Consider the following 17,174-nt stretch of genomic DNA (forward strand, 5'->3'; position numbering starts at 1 on the left):
TAGCTAGGCATCTGTTGGTTTTCCAATATATTGATATTTCAGCCATACCATAGGTATGGTGAAATATATTGTATTCGTAATGTTTCTTCTTTCTAAAATCTTTCTTCTTTCTTGCCTTTCTTTCTCCTGTCAAATCTTCAAAACACGGTATCTCCGTTGTTCCTCAACCGAATGACTTGAAATTTGGCACAAGGGTAGAGTAGGCCAATACCCCCAGAGGTTTTTTTCATTTTTTTCATATCTGCCTTTAAAATGATTTTATTAAGGTTTTTTGGTCATCTTAAGACCAAAACTGTATATTTGGGCCCCCTGTACCCTGGTATTATAACCGAATGAGCTGAAATTTGGCACAGATGTGCCTTGATAATTCCCCCATATAAATTCAATATCACTTTTGGTGTACAGTATAACGAAATGCTTATTTTTGCGATTTTTTGGTCATTTTTTGACCAAAAAAGGACACTTTTGGCTCCTGTACCTTGGTTTTAGAACCGGATGACCTAAAATTTAGTATAGGAGTGCCCTAGACATATGCGCACATGGATTCATTAACACTTGAGGCATACAGTACAACAAAATGCTTAATTTTGTGATTATTTGGCCATTTTATGACCAAAAAGTACACTTTTGGCTCTTGTGCTCTGGTTTTAAAACCAAATGACCTAAATTTTGGTAAAAGGGTGCACTAGATATTTATTCAAATGACACATGTATAATTTTTGTCATAGACTACGTCAAAATGATATATTTGGGGATTTTTTTGTCATTTTCCAATAGCCAGAGGGGTCAATGACCTCAAGGTGTGCAGATTGCACCTACTGGCATATATGTCTATTTAATCTAATTAGATAGGTAACCAATCACTTAGCCTGAATCTATATCCTAAAGGGGGGGGGGGGGTGACAGCCAATCAGCGAGCCCGGTGTTATCTGGAAGAGTCCACTCTTACACGGAGGGGTTCATTTTTTTTTTAAATTCATCATTGGACTGGTGAAGTCTTTCAGTGGGTGTATTTTTGGACAGGTCTATTTTGCAATTTTACAGAAGGTGTACTGGAAGAGTCTATTCTCGCACGGAGGGGGGATTTTTTTAAAATTCATATTTTGGACTTTGGTGACTTCTGGTTTGTCAAAGTCTTTCAGTAGGGTTATTTTTGGACTGGTCTAATTTGCAATTTTACATGGGTGTGCTGGAAGAGTCCATTCTTGCATGGAGGGGGGCTTTTTTTAAAATCCATTTTTTGGACTTCAGTGATTATGTCAAAGTTCTATTTTAGCGGATGTATTTTTGGTCTGCTCTTCTTTACATGGAAGAGTCCATTTTTTGCACACGGAAGGGGGATTTTTTTCAAATTCAGTTTTGGACGGGTGATGATTCAAAATTCAATTTTTAGTGGAAGTGTTTTTAGACTGGTCTATTATACCTTTTCATGCACTGGGACCTTTTTTGCTAAATTCAATTTTGGATTTGGTTTCTTATTCAAAAGGCCAAGGTATCAGTGGGAGTATTTCTGGACTGGTCTATTGTGCAAATTCACATAGGGTGCACTGGAGTCCATTCTTGAACAGGGGAATTTTGTAAGATTCATTTTTGGGTTAAACCGTCATTAGTAAAACTTAAAAGTGATTTTTTAAATGGGTAATTTTGAAATAGGCTATTGTTGCATGGGGAGGGAGATGGCTGAAATATGCTGTATTTGCTCTCAAGCAAATGTCGGCCTTTCTAGTCTTATCTCCTATTATTATGAACTGAGGGAATGAATAACATCATCTTGTACAGCCTGGTTTCCAAATGTATGACTATGAGTCTCTTCATCCTCTTGCAAGGATGGAAGGACTCTGCAGCTATGATAGGTTTTAGATGTAGATACCAAGCTACCATATTCCTCACCTTCCACAGAGACATCATCCGCAATGCTGTGAATGCAGGCGAGCATGATGCAGTCATCTTTGTTGGCAGCGGCTGTACGGGAGCCATCCACAAACTTATCCACTCACTTCACTTGGAAGAACCTCCGGTAAGATCTTACAGTAGAGTAGAGTTCCTCATACCTTGGCCAAGTAATTTTGTCACATTACTATGCAAATTCTATGCTAAGAACCCTCTTGTTAGGATGATTTGTATGAATTCATTGTTTTTCGTAATCAGTTACATGTATGTTGGTATGTTCCACGGGGAAGGTATCACTTCTACTACCTGAACTTTTTAAGCCTGGTTGAGCTATTCTGCAATCTGTCCTAAATAGGGGATGTGTAATACTAATAGCTACTACAGGTTCTGGAGTTTATTTCAATGTTGCAGAAAATAGAATCATCAAGCAATGACAATTTTCTGCATCCCATTCATGTTTCAGGTTGTGTTTGTTGGCCCCTTTGAGCATCATTCCAACCTGCTGCCATGGAGGGAAATTGGATCCAGGGTAAGTTTCCTTTCTAGGTAAAATGTACTGAGTAAGTCTAATACTAAGATGGATATTTACTCTAAGATAAGTCTCATCTGTGCTTGGTCCCTAGTACATTGTTAAATAAGTCCAAGGTAAGTCATACGTACTTGATTAGCAGTAAAAATGGTTAAGGATTTAAAGATAAAGAGCCACTCAAAGCCTTGTATTCTTTGCAGGTGATGCGGATTGCAGAGACAAACGAAGGGCTCCTGGACCTGGAAGACCTTGAATCAAAGCTCAAAGTATGAATTTCAGAATATCATTCAATTTATTGACAAAAATATAGTCATACCGGTCCTTCTTGCTATATGTAAGATACACATTCAAATATTTTTCACAAAATGTATGATACCAACACAGTCCTGTTTCTACAACATGAGAGACAAAATGAATGTAAATGAATATTAAGCAGAAACAACTAAAATCCACCCAAGTAACCCAAAATATTCCCCAAAGAAACTGAAAATTTTCATCTGAGACATGAATAGAGCTGTATGCTGAATTGATTCATATGGGATCAAACAAAATGTAACACAATGTTGTAGTCTGTTCACTCTGACATATTCTGTATGACTTTTGTTCCACCAGGCGTGGCAGTCCTCTGGCTGTCAGCTGATTGGTGCCTTCAGTGCAGCGTCCAACGTTACCGGCATCCTGACTGACACAGTCCAGACGTCTGTCCTCCTGCACAAGTATGGTGCCATTGCTGTGTGGGACTATGCTTCTGCAGGTAGGTCCTGCTCTACCCTAAAGGCTTGACTACAGTGTTGATTTCATGGCTATTTAGGTCTAAGGTCTCACTAATGAGATTGTATGGATGACATCTGCAATTTACTTCAGTAGCTTGTTTGACATGTCGGTATAGCTTCAGGGCCCTGATCTATACATATGTAATTACTTATCTTGAAATTCTGTTTATAATGTTCACAATATATAGATGAAGCTTTTGATCAGCATACCCTAGTTCTACCGTTTGTACAATATTTTCTTTTCCTCTTTCGAGGGCGTATGTGGATATTGATATGAATCCAGTCGTGTCCAGGTACATGTGATTGTTCATTGTATACCATTTGCCAGTGCTGCATGTTTAAGTGTATCTCCCGGTTGAATACTGTCATGCATGCTGGTGTAGATTTTTGCATGGAGTTGAACAATTGACCTATCCCTTTATTGTCCTAGCAGATAAAGCTGATATTGATTATTCACAGTTGTATGAATCGATAACCAACATCTTGATCTTGATCATCAACACTGATACAATATATATATATATACATATATCGGATTCTTACGTAATATCTTAAGTATTGCTATGCCTGAACTGAATGCCTGACCATGAAATGTCCTGTTTTGCAGTGCTGATCAAGGACTAGGTCACAAGGATGCTGTGATTCTGTCTCCACACAAGTTTGTGGGAGGACCTGGGACTCCAGGTGAGGTCTACTACATAATGTTACACAAACAAAGGTCAGAGCTGTAAGTTCTGTTGAGTAACAGCAAGGATCAGAGCTGTAGCTTTAGGTGATGATGATGTGGTGGGGATCATTTGAAATGTGAATGTGGCAAAAAGAGCAGAAAAGGTCTGTTTTATTGAAGAATATTGCTGGTGTCCATTGTTGCACTGAGATAAAGAAAATTGTTTCTATACATTTTGATGGAATGTTATTTTTGTGCAGGTGTTCTGATCGCAAAGAAGTCGCTGTTCAAAAACCCTGTCCCATCAGGCTGTGGAGGAGGGTCTGTCTTCTTTGTAAGTCCATGTCATTGACTTTCATTTGACCCTACAAATATTTCACAGCTGCAAGTCATGTCAGGAAAAACTGGTTTAGTTTTGGGTTCCCTGCACCTTGTTTGGAAGTGCAGGGGTATATTTGTAAAAATGTTTGAATGAGTTTGAATAGAGAAAAGAATAACTCCATGATTACAAGATGGAGCGGTCTGGAAGGACAATAACCTGATGTGCACTCTTTAATACCATCTGGACACATTGTGAGGACTACCTGACTGTTGCCTGTCTCAGTGGCAAGAATCCCAGTGGGAGTAAGATAAAAAAAACTGGATACTGCTACTATACCACTACATTCAGGGAATTTGAAAGCTTTGTCATGTGTAATTTATTGCAGTTTCTATTATGTTAATTGTCTCAGGTTTCAAGGGAGACCCATCGATACCTGCAGAATGTGGAGACTCGTGAGGAGGGTGGCACACCTGCCATTGTGGAGTCCATCCGAGCGGGACTAGTCTTCCAGCTCAAACAGGTGGGTGTTTTTTTTCTTAAAGATTTTATTGGCTCTTTCTGTGCACAAAGTAAAGCACTTACCCGCAAGCTTTCAATCAGTCCTCTGATCCTTAAAATGAAACGAACCCTATGTTATACGAACCCTATATAACCTACATCGACGTACCTATGTTACGTGACCTGAATTTTAATGTGATGTCAGCTACGGTTGAAAGATGACAGGCAGTTTGTAACGGCCCCGTCTCGGTTGAGGAATGATTGATGGCCTCTGATGTAGATGAACTCTTTGAAGAGTGGTGCATATTTATTGCAGTAACCTACATAGTAGAACATTTTGTAGATGGACACAGTCCGGCTCTTTCCATTCATACTGACTTCCATGTTGCAGGCCCTTGGTGCAGACTTCATCATGAGAAGGGAGCAAGAGCTCTGCAAGTAAGTCTCTTCTGACATTGTGGAGCCAAGCTAAGTGTATCTTTCTGAGCATGTCTGTGTTTGTCTATGCCAAACAGGCTACATACTCCCTAGAACAAAATCAAATCCCTGCAGACATTTTCCCATTCACTGTACAATGGTAATGTATAAGCTGACTCTGTGTTTGTCTCCCCAGGAAAGCCTTTGACTTCTGGTTGGGCTATCCTAACATGGTAGTGATGGATGGTACTGAGTTTGTCTGTGTTTGTCTCTCCAGGAAAGCCTTTGATTTCTGGTTGGGCTATCCTAACATGGTAGTGATGGGCAGTACAGAAGTGAAGCGCCTGCCCATCATGTCCTTCATGGTGCGCCACCCACAGTCCGGGCTCTTCCTCCACCACAACTATGTCTGTGTGCTGCTCAACGACCTGTTCGGTATCCAGGCTCGTGGGGGCTGTGCGTGTGCAGGGCCGTATGCACAGGTGAGGGAGCGTACATGTAACGCTGGTTCACCTTTATTCGCGGGGTAACCTATATCCGTTGTTTCAACAACCGTGGTTTCAAGTTGCAATATTTTCACAACATTTCAGTGGACCCAACATTTTCAAGATATTGCAGTTTGAAATCAGCGCCCTTAGAATTGACCCCCCTAAATACACTGTTTTAAAAAACAACAGATATAGGTTACCTCTCAAACTAATGATGCATGTACATGTGCTGGGGCTGTATGCATGTATGATGCATTACATTACTAGTTCACCTTTAAAATATCCACCGGGTATTTAGTGATGTCAATTCGATGGAGGGTGTTTTCAAACTGCGGTGTTTTCAAATTGATTTGATATCCCTGACTAACCAGTTTTAAAAACAGAAAGAATAGGTTTCCCAACAGATAAAGGTGGACTAATGTTACTACTTACGTGTCCATCAGTATCCAGGACTATATGTATATCCTCAAGTAAAAAATTAAAGTTACCAACAGACCCACAGGTTAACATGATAAAATCCCATTGCAGTGTCAAACCCGTTACCATCCACATGTACACACAATAAACATGATGTAAAATGATCCTGTTTCGATAATGATTCTCAATATGCATGCATGCAATGCATCAAAGGTGAGACATAAACAAAACTTGTCTAGACGTTGTTATGCAAACTTGAGGACAGAGATGATATAGAGCATGGTCAAGAAAAGAACTGTTCACCTTGGACCCTGGTTGGGCATGCGTAATTAAAATTGTGAACCTCCTTTTTAGAGAGTACATCTACATTTCCCGGAAGGACAAACAAGCAAATTGAGTTGTATATGTATCCCCTTCTGTCTCTTGTAAATGTGTTACATATACAATTATATAATCTGTCATATGTTCAATACCATAAGCAAGTACTTAATTTGTCAACATAACTGTTATTCTAAGTTCACAATTTAATTTCTTTGTCTTTTCTATCCAGGACTTGTTGGGAATAGATGAGGAATTAGCGAACAAAATTGAGAAATTGCTGGTTGAGGACAAGTAAGTCCCAGGTCTTCTAATTTTTCTATATGTCAGTTTTTAATTCATCATGTCAGTACTAAATTACATTCCATGGTTGTTCAAAATGCAATAGCTGCTGAACTAGGTGTTGTAAGCATTATGAATATCTTGCCGCTCTAAAGGAAGAAATAATCAATAACTTGACTCTTTGTGTTTCACACAGGAGGCTGGATCGGGACCATCTGCGGCGGTACAATGAGTTCTCTGAGAGGGAGATTCTCAGGTACAGCAATATGGAATCTGTTCTGTTTCCCAGTTTCTGAAAGTGTTAAATTTCCATCGTCTTCTTTGGATTTGGAAGCTTAGAGTCAAAAAGTAATGCCTCGAAGGGTCATTTTTTTTTGGTAATAATATGTATCTGGATGTGCAATTTAAGATAAAATTCCTTTCTTTCCTTGATGCAGGCCTGGCTTTGCTCGGTTGAACCTGCCATACTTTGCCACAGATGAATGTGTGGATTTCGTTCTGGAGGCTGTTGCTATGGTAGCCGAGCATGGCTGGAAGCTTCTGCCACAGGTAACATTACATAGAGCACCCCCCACTTTCCCAATGGGAACACTTTTCATGCAATCAACAGTTATAACCAAATTACAAACTGTACTTGATCCAGATGGTACCAACACAACAACACATTGTCTTGAGGTGATCATGATAAATGGGCAGCACAAAATGCTGCTACAAATGGCCACATGTTGATGAGCCACTACAGACCAATCCTGACTGCCCGTCACAATAAGCAGTGCAGCCAATGATAGCATGGCAAGTAGTGGTCTGACCAGTGAGAGTGTTGCTGCTTGTCTGTCAAAGTTTTGATATAAGATAACTTAATTGGAAATTGCAATTCCAGGTGACAAGATGAGGTCAATTGGTGCTGGTTTGTACCAGTTTGCGAAGGCCTTTGCAATTTTCCAAATCTGCCACAGTCCTGTGAGATACTGCAAATGCAGATATGTTTGCGGCGGTTTTATGTTTGCAGTTTTTGCGGTGGCCACTTCACTGCGAATTTAAAACTACCGCGGAAATTTTTTCCATGGCAGTAAGAGACTACAGTGCGTGGTGCTACCGCGAACTTAAAACCACAGCAGAAAGTCCTTTTTTTCTGCTTCAGCGAAATTAAATCCCCGCGAACTCAAATACATTGTTTCACCCGTATATTTTTGCTTGCTGTACTAACATTCTTTTTCCCCCGTGCAGTACCTGTTCAAACCAGACACAGGTGAATGGAAGAACAGGAACCACCAGGTGTTTAAGGACAGGAAGTGGCTCGGCTCCATCTCTTACAACACGGGTCACATGACCTTTCCTGAACCAGACACAGAGAACACAAAGGGCAAGCTTCCCAAGAGCTACAAGGTTAGAAAATAAAAAAAACAATGCTGTCTCCAGAAATTTGCTTCTTGGCACGAGAAAAATTGTCATCTGTCTTCATAATGTGACATTAATGAAAATTTTTGTAAGCTTAAAATGACAGATTTAACGATGAAATATGACCTCCCACATAATTAGAGACTTGAGGAATACATTGAATACAATATTGTTTTGTACAATCCAAGAATGCTTTAACATAGGCGCTTGTAATCTGTGAATTTGTAAATAATAGCAAGATGGAATGTAAGTCATATGTCTGTCTCACCTGGCACCTCTTTACTTTTTAGGAGTGTCTAGAAATGGCCAAGAAGGTCTTTGACAAGGCATCTTCGGTATGGACTGCTAAGTATTCAAATATTTTTGTAAGGAATAAGGTCTTTGGGAAGAGATCTTGATTCAGACATTGTGCTGTTAAGGACTATTATTGATGCAGTTTGATCTTTCAGTGATTCACATGAAGCTATATGTACATGTACACTTTGGTGAACAGTAACATTGGAATGCTGATTATGCTAATCATTGAATATAATCAACATATGATCCAAGAAATTTTGGCACTATTCTCTTACAAAGTACATGTACTCTTATAAGTAGCTCATATCAAATGGGATATCTTTGTAGAGGGCAATAAATACATGTACTGTAGTTTCAAAATTGTATAATACAACGAATTTGATAAAGTATTTGTGGAGATATAGTTGACAGTGGATCTCTTACGTTTGGCCATTGTGATTTTCATAGCCCCGACTGCAGTTACCTGACCAAGCACTTGCTTTTGATGAAGAGGCAGAAAAGCTGAGGTGGTTCCTTCTGCCGAGTGAGGCACTGGATCATCTGGTCTGTCCTGACAAGGATCGGTCCATCAGGTAAGGGGCACTCGTCTGCATACATACAGCAGAGTTGACCCACATGTGTATATCACAAATGACACCTGACTGTTATATACATTTTAATTGACTTGGCCCTAGGTAGGATAACAACAGTACTGTGAAGTAGGACACTACTTTAATCTTCTTTATTTTGAAAATAGGCAAACTTCCAGTACCATTACTGTTGCAAGAAGTGTTAAATCAGTAGTTACAGTATGCACACAGTACATGTACATGTACATTGGGACGAACTGAGAACACAGCCCTTCCCCTACTCTAAGTCTAAGCTTTCAAAAATGTAAGCTTTTTGGATGCACCTAGATTTGTAAAACACAACACACAACTTTGAACGGAAAGTCTTGTATTGTTCATGAATATCTCTGTTGCAATTGCAGAAATCCCCCTTTCACCCCACTGAAGAGGGTGTACTCCATGCCTGAGCCCATTGAGAATGGTGAGACCACTCCTGCACTGATCGAGGAGAGTCGTGACCGGCTGTCGTCCCCCATCCCCATGATGAAGCCCCAGGATGATGACATGGACGAGATCTCAGAGGAGGAAGACAACCTGAACCTCTTCAACATGCTGAGGAACTGGAGGGGCAGCAGTGGGAACAGGCGGGGCAGGTCAGTCATGTTTGACTTTGGTATGGCGGCCTTGAAAAGGTGTTTCTAACAAGAAACACCTGTTCTGCCATACCTTCCACTGTAATGGAGAACCTTAATGAATAAATGAAGAAGTGTTGTTGCTCACCTTCTAAGAGGAACATTGTTTTTGTCTGAGTCTGTGTGCTTGCAGCAATAAGTCATAACTCTTGACTGATTCCTTTTCTGCATTTGTCTTTACTTTGGCATGCCAGCATTTAGTAAGGTCCAATAATACATTCTGATTTAGTGCACTATTATGTCTTTTTGTATGTTTAATGTGTGTCCAACAGTTGCTAGGATAAAAATGTGCATAAAAGATGCCATCTCAGGATTAGTAAGAACTTTATATGCGAGATTGTGTCTGGAAGTGGAGATTGTGCCTGCTCATTGCAAGTATGTAGAGTTGAGAAACATGCATGGGGTACATAAAGACATTACTGTAAATGCATTTAAGTTCGCAGGGATTTAATTTTGCGGTAGCGGGAAAAGGGACTTTTCGCGGTGGATTTAAGTTTGCGGTAACACCATATACTGCAATCTAATACCATAATAGAAAAATGTTTGCGGTGGATATAAGTTCGCAGTGAAGTGGTCACTGCGAAAACCGTGAAAATTAATCCACCGCGAACATTTCTGCATTTACAGTATATGTATGACACATACATGTTAAAAGGGTAGTGATTGGCATTGTAACAAGAGACTAAATTTAAGAAAATGTCTAAATGAGTTGGATTTGGCTTCATTTTTTGGGAAGCAGAGGAGACAAGAGTCTCCATTTGTCCATGAAAGTAGGAAAGTTGGAATAAACTCTGGTGACTTATTCAAACAATGTTGTGGTTAAATAAACAGTTGGAAGTACAAGCAGACTCATCTTCTGCAGCTTTTAATGTACCGACCATTCATGAGTATCATGCAAGCTGACAGGTATCTTGTCTTTTTAGTGGAAGCCGCAACCTGATGCGGCCAATCCCAGATGGCCACCTCAACAATCACATGACCAGCGGCCTTGTTGGTCTCGGTGGGCATCCTACCATCCACGCTCCCACCCTGAACCACACCAACCGCCGACGCAACAGTGACGGGCTGGTGGGCCGTGGAGGGCTGATCATCGGGGGTGGCCCGTATGGAACTAGTGGCAGCAGTAACGTCATCGGGACATCCCCTGGCAGAAGGAGGGCTTCGGCTTTTGTGGTTGGCACAAGAGACGTCCTTCTGCCAGAAACAGGTTAGAATGAGTATAATTCTAAGTAAATTCTTCAGGTGTTTCCCTGGAGTGAAGTGATCAGTCGCACTAAATGAAAATGAAGTACTGAATGATTTCTAAGAAAGGACAGGATAGCTTTGCAGATATTTGATGATAAGCCATGTGCTGTGCTTGTTCAATAATGCTGAATCATCTACACATACTACTGTGACACAAAAACTTGCTTTCTGTAGATTTTAGAAGGAAGATTAAGTGTGCCTCGTCTTTAGACATGTTTGCTTCAGTACAGAGAAAAGGGTGAAGCAGTCTTTATAATGTTGCCTCTTGTGTATGGATGATTGTGAACCAGTCTGACATTTATGTTCCAACAGGCCAGAAATTGCCCATGTTCGGACGTCGAAACTCGATCGACATGCTAGACCTGCACAAGTGGGGGAAGAAGCTGCAGGATACCATGGAAGGCAGCAACGGTGGGGACAATGCTGACTGGGAGATCTGGGGATCGCTCCCCAGCAGTCGCAACAGTAGCATCGACCAGGGCGACAGCATGGCAGACAACTTCAATGAGAGGCAGGATAGTGGTGCCGAGTCTGCTTCTGATTACCGATCTGACGACAGCTCCCTGAAAGGAGACACAGAAGAAAGCAATCTCAACCAGGAGAAGAGGCTGCACATAGATCTAGAGTTGCCTGTGAACACTGAGAAAAATGTTACAAGTGTGGAGCCCAGGTTAACGGTGATGTCAAGGGAGGAAAAGAAAACTGTACCATGTAAAGAAAGTTTGAATAATGGTCGTGCTTCCACTGAAATGAAGAATCAGGAAGCCAGCCTATCTGTTGATACTGAAGGGACCTGTGAAAACCTGTGTATGGTCAGACAGTCAGAGAAACCCATGGAAAGAGATGCTGAAACCACTGATAGCAGAAAGTCAGATACTGGAGAAAGAAGTAACACGAAGAATAAGAAGAAACATGACCCCAACAATCCAAGATGGCATGCACCACCTAAAAGAATAATGAAACAAACAATCGAGGTAAATAGGCAATTTTGTCCATTCCATAATTTTTAGCATTCAGTAAAACAGTGTGAATTGTGGGTAATTGGTTTATTTTGGTGGGAAGCTGCTCACACTGCCCAAGAAGACCACTTAGAGGAGTGATGAAATCTGGTCTATGTGAAAAGGTTCCTGAATGCGTGTGTCAAAAAATCATCTAAAGGACCACCATATTTGCCAGGTTTTCCTTGGTTAGAAGTGGTCACTTTTAGTACAAATTTGATGGTATTTGTAGAAGGATCAAAGAGAAGGCAAAATGCCTTGACATGCATTTGATGCAGAAATCGTAAATTGTTAATTGTACATGACTTTTGTGTACAAAATATACTTAACGGCTATATTGTACATGTGTACAAATGCACTTAACAAGGATGTATTAATGAAATTGTTTCATTACTCAATGAATTGAGTGATGTGGAAAATTATATGTTCTCAAGAGTAACTTTGTGTAACATTTTGATGCTGTTGCTAATTCTACAGGCCATGACAGAGTACAGTATGATCCGGGATGGGGACCGTGTGCTGCTCTGCCTGTCGGGCGGGAAGGACTCCCTGTCTCTCCTCCACACCCTCAGGCAGTACCAGTTCTTTGCCAAGAGTAAGGTCAGTGTGATCTTAATCAAGTTAAAGAGGAGATTAATGTAAAGTACTTTTCCCAAGGGCATGATATTAAGATACGTCAGGGGACAGAATCCAAGACCTCTTAATTCTGGACTAAACTTACTGTCCAAACACATATGATGGGGAAAATTGTGACCTTCTTGTCATATGCCCCATTTTCTGACAGCCTGCCCAACCATGCAAAAATGGGCTTATGTGAAGAAGTTCACAATCTTCCCAATCAACCTCTGCTTGGAAAGTAATGCCAGACACTCTAACGCTCTGACCACAATGTGCCACGTGATTGTCACTTTGTTTTATTTGTTATCTTGTTCTTAGAACATCACATTTGAGCTGGGAGCAGTGACTGTTGACCCGCAGACTGCTTCATATGACCCCAGCCCACTCAAGAACTACCTGGCCAAACTTGGTGTGCCTTACTTTTATGAAGAGCAAGGTAAGACAACAAGCCACATGCATACATTTATATTGAAACATTGGACAGGTGTAGTATTAGTGCCAGCTCCTGCTGTCTTTGTTCAAGTTATTATTGGTGGTATTTAGCAAGATACAAACAAAGTTTCATTAGATATGTAAGAAATCGCAGAGTCCATCTGTCAGTGAACTGATCGTCCGACAGGATGACAAGGACAAGAAGAAGGATAATGATTTCTCAATTACATTTTCAATGGGTGGTACTCATGGTGTACGTAATCCTTGTTAAGATTTTAAAAAAATAACATTCAAACTGAACCAGAATTTGCATGTACATTGTATACCACTATTGGTATACCACTATTGCTGACTACATGTACTTTATCATTAAGAGTGATTGAAGCAGATCCGAAATGTATTGTTTTATTAAAGTATAATGGCATTTACATGTATGATGTATTTGTTTACCTTGACTTTGTTCCTCTGCAGGCATCATGGCCCAGGCTGCATCCATGCCAGTGTGCACCTCCATCTGCAGTTACTGCTCCCGTATGAAGCGAGGACGTATCTACGCCTGCGCTCGCCGTGAGGGATATAATGTGCTGGCCATGGGGCAACATTTAGATGATTTGGCAGAAAGGTGAGGGCCAATACATTAGCAGAAGCTGACAATATTCTAGTTGTCTGTAGATCCCAATTAGTCTGTCAATATACTGATAGCATGGGGTCTATGACATGCACAGATTCTATGATGCACACTTTTATTTTCATTTCACCTGCCCACTACATTTTAATTGTCTGAGGAATGCATGCTTCTACTGGTAACCCATAGACCCAATAGCATCAATTAAGGCATACTTTTGAAAAGAGAGTTTACAAACATGTACACTTGCCATGAACACAAAAGGGAAAGTCAACTGTTTGTTATCTTCTCCAGCTTCATGATGTCTGCATTTCATAATGGGTTGCTGAGGACTATGAAGGCCAACTACACTGTCAGGTCAGTTGCCTTCCTTGTTGGCTTAAATCACAGGGAAGTTTCTTTATGTATCAAGAGTTCAAATAACCCAAACCGCCATGATATGATTAATGAAGTTTGAGAAATGAAACAATGAGCTGTTCATCTGCAATCGTCCTTCTCATTATCTTATCAAATTGCTGCATGTGTCATTAGCAATACCACACTGTAAATGTATGTGATCAACACACTGAAATTAGATTAAACAGACATGTGCATGTTATTGCATTAGCATAGTTAGTGGATCTTTTGTACCCTTGGGGATCAAAGTGGATGTGTCTGCTCCAAGGACCTGAAGCTACACATGGGCCTCTGCCGTACTCCCACTGTCAGATCTCAGGTTGCATAAAATCTTAATAATGTACCAACAAATGATCAGTCTTGAGGTGCTGCCTTAAAGAGCTTTAATTCATTTCCTTTTTTCTAGGGAGGAGGACTTGAGAGTCATCCGGCCATTTGTCTATGTTAGAGAGAAAGATCTCCGCAACTTTGCTGAACAGGTATTTAACTAACTTCTGTTGCACATCAATTTTGTTGTTGGTTGCTTACTAGTACAGTACCTTGATTGTGCAAGACAAGTGGAAGAATCTTAGTGGAAGAAACAGTATGATTGTCTTAGTTCTTGTCAAGATTTATAATTAATTGGTAAAACATCAGGGTAATGTATTTAAACCAGAAGAATTAAGGTTCATATTGCACATAACATGCATCTCTTTGGTGTTATATTTTGCTGCACCCCTCTGGTGAATTGACATTCTGTCCTTTTTTCCATGTTGTAGGCAAAGCTCCCGATTATCCCAGAAAACTGTCCTGCCTGTTTTGAGGCTCCCAAAGAACGTCACCGCACCAAACAGCTGCTTGCTTCCCAGGAGCTGCTATTTCCAAAACTCTTCCAGAGCCTCCTGAAGACCATGAAGCCCCTCATGGCCAGGAACAGGACTGGTCTGGAGGCACAGAGGGCCGGGCTTGGCCAGGAGGATGGGGTCATGCAGGGTCAGATGGAGGAAGATGATGATGATGGGGTGAATATCTAGCTAGGTTTTAGTATAGGGAGGAGCAATAATCATCTTGTGTACAGTTTGTGGAAATAACTTTGAAATTCTGTTATCTTAACAGAAAGAGAGGTGCTGGGACCCCATCTTAGTATAATGTCCTTATGTAAGACCAAGGCTTGAAAGAGTACGTGTATCTTGCAATAAATTTTGTATGTGGAAAAAAATTATGTTTGCAAGTGAAAAACTATAATTGCTTGACATTCTACAGGCCAAAAACAAGAGTCAGCATCCGTTAGTTGGCCAAGTACTACAAGTAGTATCTTTCACCAAGGTTGTTAAGATTTTCAAGCCATTGACATTGTGGTAACCACTTACCTTTAGATAGATGTTGATAAGACCATGCTTGTAAGCAAATTGTAGACTTTATTTCACAATGTCATTTGTCTTAGGTAGTTTTGCTGTTGATTCGTCAGGCCAAGAATCTAACCATGGATAGCGAGTGAGTGAGTGAGGAAGATTGTAAGAAGGAACAGTGACTTGGGCATTTAGAGCAAAATTTTTAAGATTACATATGAATCATTTGACAACTTGAAATACTGCAGGTAACAGAAAAACATTTATACCCTTGGTAGAGCTGACTGTTGCAGACATGTTTAGCAACTGGCAACAATTTTCTTTACCTGTGAAATGGAATTCTACATACAATGTATTTTTTATTACATATCCTACTAGTTTTGTATATAGTAGTTAGTTAGTACATAGTACATTTGACTATGATTAAATGTTTCATGTCATATACATGATGGTGAAGAGGTACCACGGTCCTACAGTGTACTTCAATTCATTTTTCAATATTTTAATGCCACCTAAACAATTACAGTAAAGTTAACATGTTTGAAGATCAGAGCAATCTTGTTCCTTGGATGGAAGTGAATACATTCCTGTGTTATTTTACTCAAGGCTTGGAAAGACAAGTAGGATCAGAAGTTAAATACAGTTTATCTTACATACTAGTAGTTTAGAGTAAAGACATTTGTTTTGTTTACCATTAATACTAGTATTTGATCAAAATTTTAATTTGCACATCATATGTAGTGTAGTGTGATAAAAGAGAAGTCATGTATTTTGGACTGATGTTAGAGAATTAAGTATTTTATTGCCTGATAACTTCAGATTTCTCAGAGCATACTTGTTATTAGGAATATCATTGTATTTAGTGATTATCAATTTACAGATTATGTATCTAATTTATCTTCTACATGTAGCTTCCGATATAAAAAAGAAAAACAGGGCGCACCCGGCGCAGTACTTCAACATTTATAGTTTCCAATATCAACAAGTGGGGCGCAGTACTTCAACATGTATTTATTGTATTGTATTGTATTGTACACATGTATATAATGGTCCATATTTAGCAAACTCTGGTTGGTGTTCAATATCACCAATGACTACTTACAACTGAGTAGTTGATATTAAGCAGGGGTTCTGAAGGATCCTTGATTGAGAATATTCTCTTCCACAGTTCTTTAAGAGGTAAAGTTTTACAAAGTGTTACGTGTTCTTTCTAAGGTGATAACACCAGGGCCTGTCGAGGGTTTGATCTCTGAACTTAAGTGCCTTTATCATTTGATACAACGGTTGGTCATACTATTATCTTATAGAAAGAACCATAGCCCACTGCACGTCTTTTAGAACGTTTGTTTGGATGGACATTTGCAGGACACATCTCACAATGATGCAACAGGACTCATCTTGTGAGAGTGAAAGAAAGCTGTACATTTTGGCTATGTGGGACAAATTCTGTAGACTGTAGTATAAAGTTCAGTGGCAGAAAAGTAGATCAGTATTAGTTGCTGACGTCCGTAAAGTCTGATTACAAAGGAGGGCTTTCATCAAGTCATTGCCATTACCACTACGTGTACTTGATACCTAAACAGTTGGGGAGAACTTGACATTATTAATCATATACAAATGTAGAGTTACAGGTTTTAGGGAATAAAATATTTATAATTTACAAGAGGTGTCTTTGAGTTGTTTTCCTGTGTGTTAATGTGTATCTCTACAGGTGTCTGTGTATGCATTTGTGTGACACGTGTGTGCATGTGTGATTGTGTTTCTGTGGAGTACACAATGTATGTGTTTGTGTGCATGTGCATGAATATGTCTGCGTGCGTTGCTTAACATACTGTCTCCTCTTGTTGGTACGTCTAATATAGTAAATTTACAACAGTTTACTGTTAGCAAAAGAAGGAGTTAAGGTTATAGACAATTTTGTATACATTCCTTTGATTAACATGTAACTGCCTTTATTCATTCACATTAGTACCAGTCAATACTGAACATTTTAATG

At 39.9% G+C, this 17,174-nt stretch overlaps 1 protein-coding gene across 1 annotated transcript in view; it reads left to right on the forward strand.

Moving 5' to 3' along the window:
* Positions 1–16,841, forward strand: part of LOC118419425 — a 25,357-nt gene extending 8,516 nt beyond the window's left edge. The window contains exons 3-28 of the mRNA XM_035825793.1: positions 1,861–2,017; positions 2,354–2,419; positions 2,620–2,685; positions 3,032–3,177; positions 3,447–3,485; positions 3,800–3,876; positions 4,120–4,193; positions 4,591–4,701; positions 5,071–5,117; positions 5,293–5,578; positions 6,552–6,613; positions 6,798–6,857; positions 7,039–7,150; positions 7,829–7,987; positions 8,290–8,334; positions 8,744–8,868; positions 9,267–9,497; positions 10,460–10,743; positions 10,956–11,005; positions 11,072–11,755; positions 12,257–12,379; positions 12,716–12,833; positions 13,301–13,451; positions 13,749–13,811; positions 14,257–14,329; positions 14,609–16,841. Of these exons, the coding sequence (XP_035681686.1) occupies positions 1,861–2,017; positions 2,354–2,419; positions 2,620–2,685; positions 3,032–3,177; positions 3,447–3,485; positions 3,800–3,876; positions 4,120–4,193; positions 4,591–4,701; positions 5,071–5,117; positions 5,293–5,578; positions 6,552–6,613; positions 6,798–6,857; positions 7,039–7,150; positions 7,829–7,987; positions 8,290–8,334; positions 8,744–8,868; positions 9,267–9,497; positions 10,460–10,743; positions 10,956–11,005; positions 11,072–11,755; positions 12,257–12,379; positions 12,716–12,833; positions 13,301–13,451; positions 13,749–13,811; positions 14,257–14,329; positions 14,609–14,863 (3,664 nt within the window). The 3' untranslated portion in view covers positions 14,864–16,841. The remainder of the gene's footprint in view (positions 1–1,860; positions 2,018–2,353; positions 2,420–2,619; positions 2,686–3,031; positions 3,178–3,446; positions 3,486–3,799; positions 3,877–4,119; positions 4,194–4,590; positions 4,702–5,070; positions 5,118–5,292; positions 5,579–6,551; positions 6,614–6,797; positions 6,858–7,038; positions 7,151–7,828; positions 7,988–8,289; positions 8,335–8,743; positions 8,869–9,266; positions 9,498–10,459; positions 10,744–10,955; positions 11,006–11,071; positions 11,756–12,256; positions 12,380–12,715; positions 12,834–13,300; positions 13,452–13,748; positions 13,812–14,256; positions 14,330–14,608) is intronic.
* Positions 16,842–17,174: the final 333 nt, after the last annotated feature.

This window comes from Branchiostoma floridae, chromosome 7 (genome assembly GCF_000003815.2).
Source record: "Branchiostoma floridae strain S238N-H82 chromosome 7, Bfl_VNyyK, whole genome shotgun sequence".
Lineage (NCBI taxonomy): Eukaryota > Metazoa > Chordata > Leptocardii > Amphioxiformes > Branchiostomatidae > Branchiostoma > Branchiostoma floridae.